The 12,377-nt window shown below is 59.8% G+C and overlaps 1 protein-coding gene across 27 annotated transcripts in view; it reads left to right on the top strand.

The window, feature by feature from the left end:
• NFASC (neurofascin) overlaps window positions 1-12,377 on the top strand; it is a 118,805-nt gene that overhangs the window by 43,208 nt on the left and 63,220 nt on the right. For 15 of the 27 annotated variants that reach the window (XM_068159670.1, XM_068159674.1, XM_068159673.1 and 12 more), the window contains exons 2-8: window positions 2,623-2,796; window positions 4,933-4,950; window positions 5,897-6,002; window positions 6,168-6,364; window positions 7,894-8,016; window positions 8,143-8,313; window positions 11,672-11,722. In XM_068159670.1, the coding sequence (XP_068015771.1) occupies window positions 2,706-2,796; window positions 4,933-4,950; window positions 5,897-6,002; window positions 6,168-6,364; window positions 7,894-8,016; window positions 8,143-8,313; window positions 11,672-11,722 (757 nt within the window). In that variant the 5' untranslated portion in view covers window positions 2,623-2,705. The remainder of the gene's footprint in view (window positions 1-2,622; window positions 2,797-4,932; window positions 4,951-5,896; window positions 6,003-6,167; window positions 6,365-7,893; window positions 8,017-8,142; window positions 8,314-11,671; window positions 11,723-12,377) is intronic. The other 12 variants (XM_068159675.1, XM_068159684.1, XM_068159682.1 and 9 more) reach the window with 3 other exon arrangements.

The following is a 12,377-nucleotide window of genomic DNA, read 5'->3' as shown; positions in this document are numbered from 1 at the left end:
CTGCCTTGGATGTGTGTCCAGCACCAGGGCAGGGATTGTCCTCCTGGACTCGGCACTGGAGAGGCCACACCTTGAGTCCTGGCTCCAGGTCTGGGCCTCTCACTCCAAGAGGGAAGAAATTCTTCCTGCTGAGGGTGGGGAGAGCCTGGCCCAGGCTGCCCAGAGAGCTGGGAGCTGCCCCATCCCTGGCCCCACTGCAGGTCAGGCTCTGAGCAGCCTGCTCCAGCTGGGGCTGTCCCTGCTGGCTGCAGGGAGGTTGGGCTGGGTGAGCTTGCAAGCTCCAAGCCATGCCACGGTGCTGTGACTCTGTGTCCCCAAGGCAGCTCCAGCCCTGTGCTGGAGAGATGGCCCTGGGCTAGGAGCAGCCCTGACAATGTGAGCTGTGTTCCTCCCAGCACTGCCTGTCCCAGACCCACCTACACAGCCAGGCACAGCCCTGGATTGTTCCTGGGGCTGGCTGAGCTGCACCCACATCTGCCCCGGGACAGAGAGGCCCTGCAGGAGCCCAGCCTTGGCCCTTCCAGGGGCAGGGAAGCATTTTCTGTCTCCTCTGTCCTGGCTTTTACTACTTGCTCCTGCTGGGTGCTGCTCAGCATGGACATGAGGCCATAGAGACTTCTCCCTGGCTGGTCCAGCAGCACTGGAAGCTCCTGGGCTCCTTCCCCTACAGCTCAGCTCATGGTTTCAGGCCGGAGCCACAAGGTCCTTGCTGCTTCCTTTTGCAGCTCAGAAAGGATCTCTGCAACTTTCCCTCTCCCTGCTGTGCACAGCAGCCTTTGCTACAGCCCCAGGGCCTGGCATGCTGGCCTGCAGCAGGCTGCCAGACCCTTGCCAGTGGTGCCCAGGGACAGGGCAAGGGGAAATGGGCACAAACTGGCACCCAGGAGGTTCCATCTCAACAGGAGGAGAAAATGCTTCAGTGGGAGGGTGCCGGAGCCCTGGAGCAGGCTGCCCAGAGAGGGAGGTTCATGGTATCATAGAATCAGTCAGGGTTGGAAGGGAGCACAAGGATCAGCCAGTTCCAACCCCCCTGCCATGGGCAGGGACACCCCACACTAGATCAGCCTGGCCAGAGCCTCATCCAGCCTGGCCTTAAACACCTCCAGGGCTGGGGCCTCAACCACCTCCCTGGACAGCCCATTCCAGGGCTTCACCACTTTCATGGTGGAGAACCTCCTCCTCACCTCCAGCCTGAATCTCCTCACCTCCAGCTCCATTCCTATTCTCTAGAGCAATTCCAACCCCCCCTAGGCCACTGTGATCCTGGGCAAGCTGCTGTGGGTGCCCTGCTCTGGCACAAAGTGTGTGTGCCAATACCCCCCAGGCAAGCACCTGTGCCAAGATCCTTCTCCCTCAGGTCAGGGCCAAGTGTTTCACAGTAAAGAGCCCCAAGAGCTTCTGTGCTTCCCAGGCTGCCAGCAGCACACAGAGCCATGTGCTCTGTCTGGCACCTCCCCTCCCAGCCCACAGCTGCGAAGGGAGGAGGATTTAGAGGGCTTTTTGTGATGGGGCTGGGAAGCATCAGTGTGTGAGCAGAGCAAGGGCACCACAAACCTTCAGCCTGCCTTAAATCTCTGCCTGCAGCATGAGGCTGATTGGGTTCCCAAGCCAGGCTTGTGCTTGGGAACAGGAAGGCATCGAAGCAGCTGATCCATTACTCATCTGAAGCTGCAAGTGGAGAGACAAAGCCCTTGGAATAAGGAAGGAAGGCAGGCTACAGATCAAGCTGAGGTCCTCCCTTAGACAGAAAGCCAAAGGAGCAATTGGGAAAGCTTTGTTCAGCATGACCTGATCACAGGGCTGCAGGAGTCCTGGACATGACTTTAATTACTGGCCCAGGCCTGTAATTATTGTGTCCTTCAGCTGTTTCTGGTGGAACAGCTGGACTGGAAAAGCCTCAGAACCAGCACAAAAGAAACTGCATGCAACCAACCCAAAGGTCAAAGCAGCTCTGCCCTCCCAGCCCCTCCCCAACCTGCTCCCTGTCATCTGGTGGAGCTGCTGAGCTCCTTTGGGCTTCAGCCCCAAAGTGAGGACCTGCAGAGCTTCATCCCCCCCAAAGCTGGGCAAGGGGAGGGCTGGGTGGAGGAAGCATGAAGCTCATCTTGCTCCCCATAAGAGCAATGGGGAAGTGGAGTTAGGTGTCTCAGTGGTTCTGGGGGGCATGAGGAGGAGAGTTAGGGAGGGTCTCCTTCCCCTCTGCTCTGCCCTGGTGAGGCTGCAGCTGCAGTGTTGTGTCCAGTTCTGTGCTCCCCAGTTCAAGAGGGACAGAGAACTGCTGGGGAGGGTCCAGGGAAGGCTACAGAGCTGCTGAGAGGCTTGGAGCAGCTCTGTGAGGAGCAAAGGCTGAGAGCCTGGAGAAGAGCAGCCCCAGAGGGGGCCCAGGGCTTGACAACCCTTTTGGGAAGGAAATTGTTCCTCATGTCCAACTCAAGGCTCCTGTGGTGCAACCTGAGGCCATTTCCTCCTCCCTGTCCTTTTTGCTCTCCTTTGAACCTGTGCTTAACCTCTGGGTTTATTAACAGCAACACAAAAGGGGAGGGGGTGGAAAATGAAGGCTGTGCAGTCCTCAGCAGGGCTGGGGGGGGCTCAGTGACCACTGCTTTGTGTTGTGTCTTGCAGCTGAGGATCCACCTGCATGTGCTGCTGCTCTGCTCACCTGGAGGGACGTGACTGAGGTCCTGCTGCTGCCCTGGGCATCCACAATGGTCATGCACAGAGCCCAGCTCCCCTGTGCAGCCATAGCCTTTGCTCTCTGCCTTCACCTCATCAGCACCATTGAAGTCCCTCTGGATTGTAAGTACTGGGGGGCTGGGACCCCTCTGCTGGGAGGCCAGGCTGAGGGAGTTGGAGCTGTTCAGCCTGGAGAAGAGAAGGCTCCAGGGAAACCTTCTGGTGGCCTGAAAGGAAGCTGGGGACAGGCATTGGAGCAGGGCCTGCTGGGGCAGGACAAGGGGGAAGGGGGGGGATGGTTTGAAACTAAAAGAGGGAGACTCAGAGTGGAGAGCAGGGAGAAATGTTTGACACTGAGGGTGGTGAGAGCCTGGCCCAGGCTGCCCAGAGGGGAGGGAGCTGCCCCCCACTGCAGCTCAGGTGGGTTTGGGGCTCTGAGCAACCTGCTGCAGCAGCAGCCCAGCACATGGGAAATGCAGCACTTGTTTGAATGCACTTTGAGAGCAGGGAGGGAGGGAGGGAGGTCACACTGAGAGCTGCTCAGCCACTGCTCTGGAAACCAGTTTCATAATGTCTCTGTGTCCCAGCTTCCTCCTGGAGCAGCTATTAATAATGATCAGTCTGTTGCTGCAGGGAATCTCTCCTGACAGGGCAGGGCACAGAGATCCTCCACAGCAGAGCAGCCAAAGCTCCAGCTCTCTGCTGGGCTCTCCACCCAGGCTGTGAAGGGCCAGGCCAAGCTCTTGATGGGCAGAAACCTCTCCCCTCTGGGCTGTGCTGGCTGGAGCTGTGGCACCTCAGCTCAGCCCTGACTCTGAGCAGCAGCATGGGGAGGAGGGAAACAAAAGATGGAGGCAGTGGATTCAGGATAGATCTTGGAAAGGAGTGAGGAGGATGGGTGGGAAAGCTCTGATTCACGGAGGGGAATCAATATCTGTGGGTCTTGAAAGCACTGGGAGCTGGGGCAGGGCTGCAGTCCCTGCTCTGCTCCATTTCACAGCTTAGAAGCACAGAGTGGGTTTGGGTTGGAAGGGACCTTAAAGATCACAGCACCCCAGGGTGGAAAGGACCTGGGGAGAGCATCCAGTCCAAGCCCCCTGCCAGAGCAGGGGCACAGAGAGCAGGCTGCACAGCCTGGTGGCCAGGTGGCTTTGTGGATGCAAAAGATCCACAGCCTCCTTGGGCAGCCTGCCCCAGGGCTCCACCACCCTCACAGGGAAGAAGTTCCTCCTCATGCAACTTCCTGTGCTCAACTTTGTGCTCATTACCTCTTGTCCTGTTGCTGGGAACCACTGAGGGAGGGGGCAGGAATAAAGGGGTCCCAAAGATGATCTGGTTCCAGGGCAGACAAGGCAGGGAGACCTCAGAGCCTCATCCAGCCTGACTTGGAACCCTTCCAGCCTTGGAGCCTCCACAATTCCTCTGTTCCAGTGGCTCAGCAGCCTCGTGGGGATGAATTTCTTCCTCATGCCTGGTCTAAACCCAGCTCCTTCCCCAGCTGTGGATGCTAACATCTGCCTCCCCCTCACCCCCCTGGGGCACTCCTGCTCCCAGCTGTGGGGGTATTTTCCCCCTGGTGCACACAGCTGGGTGGTTCCTTCGGGTCTGATGCTCTGTTGGCAACCTCTAACAGCCCAGAAGTTGTGTGGGGTTGCAGGTGGGGGAGAAGGGAAGGGCTCAGCACACAGCTGCCTGCTGCTGGAGCCCTGCAGCAGGGGAGAAGCAGTTTTGCTCCTTGAGGGTGACCTGGCCTTGGAAAAGGAAGAGAAATGCTGACAGCTGCTGGAGAAAGGCTCAAGCAGCCTGCAGCAGCTCCTCAGCTCTCCTCTGAGTCTGAGCACCACTTAAAAAGCCACTCAGGGCTTTCTCAGGCACATATTAACCTCTGGCCCAGCTGGGGCTCAGAGTAAGGTTGGCCATGGGGAAGAAGGGAAGGTTGCTAACTGCTGCAGGTGACCCCCTGGACCATGGGGGCCACCAGCACCACACCAAAGCCCTTCCAGGCAGCCTCTGCTCCCTTTTGTGGGGGGCCTAAACCCTTCTGCTGCAGAGGCAGCTGGCAGGACCCCCAGAGCAGCAGCTTCTGCCCTGTGTGCAGTCAGGAGGCAGCTCAGAGGAGAGGTTGCCTTGTGCCAGGGTTTGTGTGTGGTGTCTGCAGGGCCCGTGGGGGCTCTGCATGCCTGGGTGGAGGTGGATTGGTTTGCTCCTCAATTAACCTTTTCTCTTTCCCTCATCATGCTTGCACTTTGGGAATCACAGCAAACATTCAGAGTGAATGTAAGTGTGCTCCTCACCCTCTGCATGGCCCAAACAGGGCACCAGGGCTCCATCCTCAGCTGGGGGCTCTGCCAGCATGGGGGGGAGCTGGAGGTGGTGGTCCTTGGCACACGGTGTGGGTCGGTGCATCACCCCCTCCAGTGCCAGGGCTGGCCAGAGGCAGGACAAACCACTCCTGCATGGCTGAGGGAGGTACAGGAGGTGCTGGAGCAGCCTGGGAGGAGGCTGTGCTGCTTTCCCTGGAAGGGCTCTAGTGACACAGGCTGTCTCCTTGGGATGCAAATGCTGGTTCTGCAGGGGTTTGTAACTGCTCAGGCCACATCTCAGGGTGGGGAGCAGGCCTGGCATGGCCTCTGTGCCAAGCTCAGCTCCACGGGCTGGCTGGCAGGCAGGCAGCAGGGCTGGCTCTGTCCTCAGCACCACAGCTGTGCTCCTTTGGGGTAAAGCTGGCAGGGTTTGAGCCCCTTCCTGGCACTGGCAGTGCCTTGCAAAGCTCTCACAGCAGCTCTTTCTCCTTGTCCCAGCCACAACCTGTCTCCTGGTGCTACACAGCCAGGATGGCTTTTGACCCAACTCATTCCACCCACCTGCAGCAGCAGGGAGATGGAAGTGTGGCATCTCTTACTGAGACCAAGCTGCTGGGTGGGGAAAGGGCTGCCTGGCTCCAAAAGGGAGTCTGAGCACTGCCTGTGGTCCAAGGGGTGATGAGCAGCACCCCCCCAACCCCCCACATCTGCTGGAGCAGCACCCCCCCAGAACTGCTTGAGCAGCAACCCCCCCAGCTGCTCACACTGCCTTCCTCAGGTGTTGAAGGGCTTTAAACCACAAACTGCACAACCAGCCTGGGGAAGAAGCTGGAATCCCACCGGGATCTGCTGCAGGAGGGCAGAGAGGGGATTCCCCCTCCTCCCACCACCCTCCCCACGGCTTTCCCTTTGCTTTGCAGTGCCTCAGCCCCCCACAATCACCAAGCAGTCCGTGAAGGACTACATCGTCGACCCGAGGGATGACATCTTCATCGAATGTGAAGCCAAAGGGAACCCAGTTCCCACGTAAGTGCATCCCCAGCCCTCCTTGCCCTGGAGCCGTGCTGCTCCTTCGGGCTGGCTGCGGCGGAGCTGCCCTTAGCTCCAGCACGGCGCAGGTAAGGCTCCGGCCGGGGCGGTGCGGTCCGGTCCGCGGCTACAAACCCAACCTCTCCCCCCCCACGCTCGCAGCTTCTCCTGGACACGGAATGGGAAGTTCTTCAACGTGGCCAAGGACCCCAGGGTGTCGATGCGGCGGCGGTCGGGGACCTTGGTCATCGACTTCCACAGCGGGGGGCGGCCGGACGACTACGAGGGGGAGTACCAATGCTTCGCCCGCAACGACTACGGCACCGCCCTCTCCAGCAAGATCCACCTCCAGGTCTCCAGTGAGTATCACACTATCACAGTATCACAGTATCACTTAGGTTGGAAAGGACCTCGAGGATCATGGAGTCCAACCTATCAACACAGACCCCATGCCTAGAACATGGCACCAAGTGCCACGTCCAATCTCCCCTTGAACGCCTCCAGGGTCGATGACTCAACCACCTCCCTGGGCAGCACATTCCAATGCCGAATGACTCGCTTGGTGAAGAACTTCCTCCTCACCTCGAGTCTGAACCTCCCCTGGCACAGCTTGAGGCTGTGTCCTCTTGTTCTGGTGCTGGTTGCCTGGGAGAAGAGGCCAACCCCTTCCTGGCTACAACCACCCCTCACGTAGTTGTAGAGGGCAATGAGGTCTCCCCTGAGCCTCCTCTTCTCCAGGCTAAACAATCCCAGCTCCCTCAGCCTCTCCTCACAGGGCTGTGCTCAAGGCCTCTCCCCAGCCTTGTTGCCCTTCTCTGGACACACTCAAGTCTCTCAATGTCCTTCTTAAACTGAGGAGCCCAGAACTGGACACAGTACTCAAGGTGCGGCCTAACCAGAGCAGAGTCCAGGGGTACTATGACCTCCCTGCTCCTGCTGGCCACACAATTCCTAATGCAGGCCAGGATGCTATTGGCCCTCCTGGCCACCTGGGCACACTGCTGGCTCATATTCAGGTGGCTGTCGATCAGCACCCCCAGGTCCCTCTCTGTTTGGCAGCTCTCAGCCACTCTGACCCCAGCCTGTAGCTCTGCATGGGATTGCCATAGCCAAAGTGCAGCCCCTGGCACTTGGACTTGTTGAATGCCATCCTGTTGGGCTCTGCCCATCTGTCCAGTCGGTAGCAGCAGTCCCCAGCAGCCCCCAGGCTGAGGAACTGACTGCGCTCAGTGAGGTCTTGCTAGCGGTGGAGGGAGCTGGGGGCGCTCAGCCCTGGAGAAGGAGACCTTAGAGCTGCCTTCTGCTAGCTGAAGGGGGCTGCAAGAAGGCTGCAGAGGGACTGTGTGCAAAGGAACTCAACTACAGAAGGTGGGGAGGGACTTCTTTAGGAGGATTTCAGGTGATAGGGCAGAGGGGAGTGGGTTTAAAGTGGGAGAGGGGAGATTGAGACTGGAGGTGAGGAAGAAATTCTTTGCAGTGAGGGTGGGGAGACAGTGGAAGAGGTTGCCCAGGAAGTCTCCTCCCTGGAGGTGTTCAAGGCCAGGTTTGACAGGGTCTTGAGCAGCCTGGGCTGGTGGGAGGTGTCCCTGCCCATGGCAGGGGGCTTGGAACTGGCTGATCTCGAAGGAGCCTTCCAGCCCAAACCATTCTATGACCTGCTCTGTGTGTTGGGATGTACCCAGCCACAGGACCAAGGGGAAGGCCTGGTGGTTGTGGGTGTAGCTATGGGGGGAACTCTCCACCTGGGTGTAGGGGAGCCTTGCACACATAGAAATGAAGTTTGCTTTGAGGCTGCTGCATTGAAACCAGGCCAGGTCCACCGGGAAGGGCTCAGCACCCTCCCTCCCCCTCTCCCTCCCTCACGTGGTGCCTTTCCTTCTCGTGGCAGAGTCTCCCCTGTGGCCCAAGGAGAAGGTGGATGTGATTGAGGTGGATGAAGGTGCTCCTCTCAGCCTCCAGTGCAACCCACCCCCTGGCCTGCCCCCTCCTGTCATCTTCTGGATGAGCAGCTGTGAGTCAGGGGAACCTCCTCCAGCTCCCTGTGTTTGGGCTTGGTGCTGCTAGCCCAGAGCTTGGAGGCAGCCAGGTGTGGCCTGGGAGGGTCTGACCTGCTGTGGGTGTCTGACCTCCTCTGCAGCCATGGAGCCCATCCAGCAGGACAAACGTGTGTCCCAGGGCCAGAATGGGGACCTCTACTTCTCCAATGTCATCCTGCAGGACGCTCAGACCGACTACAGCTGCAATGCACGCTTCCACTTCACCCACACCATCCAGCAGAAGAACCCCTACACCCTCAAGGTGAAAACCAGTAAGTGTCACGGTGGGCACTCAGGAGGGGTCTCCCCTGGCCTCTCCTGGGCAGGGTTTTCCTCCCAGACATCTTCTTTCTGCCCTTGACAGCACCGAGACCACCCAGGGAGAAGGGGATGCTTCCCTTCGTGGTGCTTAGGGCAGCACAAGGACCGGTTTGGGTGAGGAATGGTGGTCCTTGGATGGCCACCCTGGCAGGGAGAGGTGGCTGCTTTGCCTCCAGCAGCATGGAGAGGGCATTCTGCCCCTTCACTCTGAGACCCCACCTCAAATCCTGCCTCCAGGTCTGGTGTCCCCAGCATGAGAAGGCCACAAAGACGATCCAGGGGCTGGAGCAGCTCTGCTGTGAGGCCAGGCTGAGGGAGCTGGGGGTGTCCAGCCTGCTGTCTAGCTTCTCTCTGGGACATGGAGGGCCTGAGCTGTTGGGGTCTGAGCATGTCCACGTGGCACATGCTTGGGATGGCCAACAGCCTCGGTGCCACCACGGGGCAGAGCATCCTCCTGGGGGGGAGGAGGAGCTCCTGGGTGGCTCTTTCCCCATCCAGCTGACTCAGTGGCTCGGAGATTGTCAAGCTCTAGAGAAAACAAGGGAGAAATCCTGGAGGATTTCTCTGCAGGCAGCTGCAGCTCCCTCCTGCTGCAGGCAGCTGCAGCTCCCTCCTGCTGCAGGCAGCTGCAGCTCCCTCCTGCTGCAGGCAGCTGCAGCTCCCTCCTGCTGCAGGCAGCTGCAGCTCCCTCCTGCTGCAGGCAGCTGCAGCTCCCTCCCGCTGCAGGCAGCTGCAGCTCCCTCCCGCTGCAGGCAGCTTGCAGCCCCTCCCGCTGCGGGTAGCTGCAGCCCCTCCCGCTGCGGGTAGCTGCAGCCTCCTCCTGCTGCGGGCAGCTGCAGCCCCTCCTGCTGCGGGCAGCTTCAGCCCCTCCTGCTGCGGGCAGCTGCAGCCCCCTCCTGCTGCGGGCAGCTGCAGCCCCCTCCTGCTGCAGGCAGCTGCAGCCCCTCCTGCTGCAGGCAGCTGCAGCCCCTCCTGCTGCAGGTGGCTTGAGCCCCCTCCCACTGCAGGTGGCTTGAGCCCCCTCCCGCTGCAGGCAGCGGCAGCCCCTCCTGCTGTGGGTAGCTGCAGCCTCCTCCTGCTGTGGGTAGCTGCAGCCCCCTCCCGCTGCGGGTAGCTGCAGCCCCTCCTGCTGTGGGTAGCTGCAGCCTCCTCCTGCTGTGGGTAGCTGCAGCCCCCTCCCGCTGCGGGTAGCTGCAGCCCCTCCTGCAGCAGGTAGCTCGCAGTCCCTTCCTGCTGCAGGCAGCTTGCAGCCACCACAGCCTCTTGCTCCTGGGCTTCCCCACCATCCTGGGCCCTCTCTGGAAGCTTTCCTGGGCAGCATCTGCTGTGCTCATCAGAGGCAAACACCACCCCATGAGCCCCCAGAGCCCCTTCCTGGTTGAAGAGCCCAGGCTCTGAGTGCTCCCCTGTGAGGACACAGAACACTCTTCATGCCTGCAGTGCTCAGAGGAGAGCAGCTTGGATGTGGCTCAGGATGTTCAACCATCTCAGCCTGAAGCCATCAGCCCTGGCTGTCCTGACAGACCTTCCCCAGCTGCATGGGACTGCCATGGCCTGGGTGCAAGAGGGGACAGATGTGATGGCTTGGAGGGGGTGATGCACCCCTGCAGAGAGCTTCTGTGGTGTTCTGGTAGCCCTTGGGTGCCTGCTGGGCTCTCTTGGCCCCAGGGCACAGAGATCTGGTGTGTGGCTGAGGACCTGAGGCTCAGAGCAGCAACTCTGTGGTAGCAAACTCAGCTTCCTGCATCTCCTGTTGGGTAGGGGACAGCAGCTGGGCATCGGGCTGCAGCACCTCTGCTGTGAGCACAGGCTGAGGGAGCTGGGGGTGTTCAGCATGGAGAAGAGAAGGCTCCAGGGGGACCTCAGAGCTGCCTGCCAGCAGCTGAAAGCATCCTCCAGGAAGGCTGCAGAAGGACTTTTCCTGAGGGTGTCTGGAGCCAGGCCAAGGGGGAAGGGTTTGAAGCTGAGGCAGAGCAGGGTTAGAGTGGAGCTGAGGAAGAAGCTGTGCAGGTGGTGAGGCTCTGGAAGGGGTTTGCCCAGGGGGGGCTGTGGCTGCCTGCTGCCTGGGGGTGCTCAAGCCCAGGCTGGGTGAGGCCTTGGGTAACCAAAGCTGGTTGAGAGGTGACCCTGCCCAGGTTGGAGCAGATGGCCTCTGGAGTCCCTCCCAACCTGAGCCATTCTTTGCCACCTCCCGGCGGGAGCCAGGTGTCCTCAGACACCGAGAGAGTATTTGGGGTCAGGCAGTGAGCTGGGGAGGGCAGCATGGAGCATCCCCCCCTCCTCCAGGGCTCCTGGAGGCCATTCCCCTTCTCTTTCTAGCAGAGGGGATGAGTGGGGGGGGTGGTTGTCAGTAACCAAGAGCAGGCTGGTGCTGAGGAGCTGGTGGTTCGCACCTATCACAATCAGCTTTAATTACCGTGTAATTAGCAGGGGGGTTTACAGCCAATTATGCTTCTAGAGCCTCATTATGATGACTATCTTTATTTGCTCACCTTTGTCATCCCTCTCTGCATCGCTGCTGCTGCTGCTGCCTGGCTGTGGCCAGCCTCTCTGCTTCACCTTTGGCTAAAAGGAGCCAGAGCCTCCTTGCTCTCTACAGCTCCTGGAAGGAGGTTGGGGTGAGGTGGGGGTTGGGCTCTTCTCCCCGTGTCAGGTGACAGAAGGAGAAGAAATGGCCCTGAAATTGTGCCAGGGGAAGGTCAGGTTGGAGATGAGGAAGAGTTTCTTTGCTGCAAGAGTGGTCAGGGCCTGGAGGAGGCTGCCCAGGGAGGTGGTGGAGTCCCCATCCCTGGAGGGGGTTCAAGGAACCTGTGGCTGTGGCACTTGGGGCCAGGGTTTGGTGGCCACGGTGGGGTTGGGTTGCTGCTTGGACTGGGATGATCCTGGAGGTCTTTTCCAAGGCAAGCAATTCCCTGGCTCCATTTGTCCCTCCTGGTTATGAAACAGAGAGAAGAGCTTTTCTCTCCTCCGGATGGAACTGCTTTTCCCCCAGAGATCCTCCTGCCCTTCCACCATCGAGACAAACCCCTCCAAGGAAACATTTCTGACGCTCTCCTCAGACCTTTGTGCTGTCCTCCCATCACGTAGGAGGACTCCAGCCCTCTCGCCCCTCTCCCTTTGTGCTCTTTGTCCCGGAAGGCAGCTGTGCTCAGAGTGCTTTTGTAGCCCTGCTGTCCCCCGTCCTCGTTGCTTTTGTGTTTCAGGAGGTTATTTTGTTTTCTGTGTCGTCCTCCTCCTCCCCCCCCTCCCCGCCCCCCCTTTGCCTGCTTTGTGGCCCTGGATCTGCTCATGGTCTTTTGTTTATTGCAGAGAAGCCCCATAACGAAACGTCCTTACGAAATCACACTGCCATGTACAGTGGTGAGTCAAGCCCGGCGCCTGGAGCCCTTCCTTCCCCACTTAACCCCCTGCTGCCTAACCCAACTGATCTCCTCTGCTAACTGGGCAGCTCCTCTGCCCCCACCCCCTCTTCTCGTCCCCCTCCCCCCTTTGTGGGTTCATGGCCTCGACTCTGGGTGGGACAGGATGAGCCAAACAGCCGCCACGGAGCCCCCCCCGGGGGCTTAAAACGGTTGAGCTGATCAAGTAGGGATGCAGAGAGGTGTTTGGGTCAATAGGATCCAGGCTGCAGGGCTGGGAGCCCAGCTGGCTCCTCACCAAAGGCTCGTGGTCTAAGGACTCTCTTCCTCCTCCTCCTTCTCTCTGTCTGCAGAAACAGCTGGCTGAAGAGGAGCCAGGGGGTGCCCAGGTGGCCAAGAAGGCCACCAGCAGCCTGGCTTGGATCAGCAATGGTGTGGCCAGCAGGAGCAGGGCAGGGACTGTTCCCCTGTGCTTGGTGCTGGTGAGGCCACAGCTTGAGGACTGGGCTCACTCTGGGCTCCTCACTCCAAGAAGGGACACTGAGGGGATGGAGCAGGTCTCAAAGCTGGGGAAGGGTCTGGAGAACAGGGCTGGGGAGGAGCAGCTGAGGGAGCTGGAGGAAAGGAGGCTGAGAGGAGACCTCATTGCTCTCTGC

The sequence above is a fragment of the Melanerpes formicivorus genome, unplaced genomic scaffold, assembly GCF_026170545.1.
Source record: "Melanerpes formicivorus ecotype bairdi unplaced genomic scaffold, bMelFor1.0.p_v2 SCAF_46, whole genome shotgun sequence".
Lineage (NCBI taxonomy): Eukaryota > Metazoa > Chordata > Aves > Piciformes > Picidae > Melanerpes > Melanerpes formicivorus.
The sequence above is the reverse complement of the archived record's forward strand: the minus strand, read 5'-3'. Positions and strand labels throughout refer to the sequence as shown.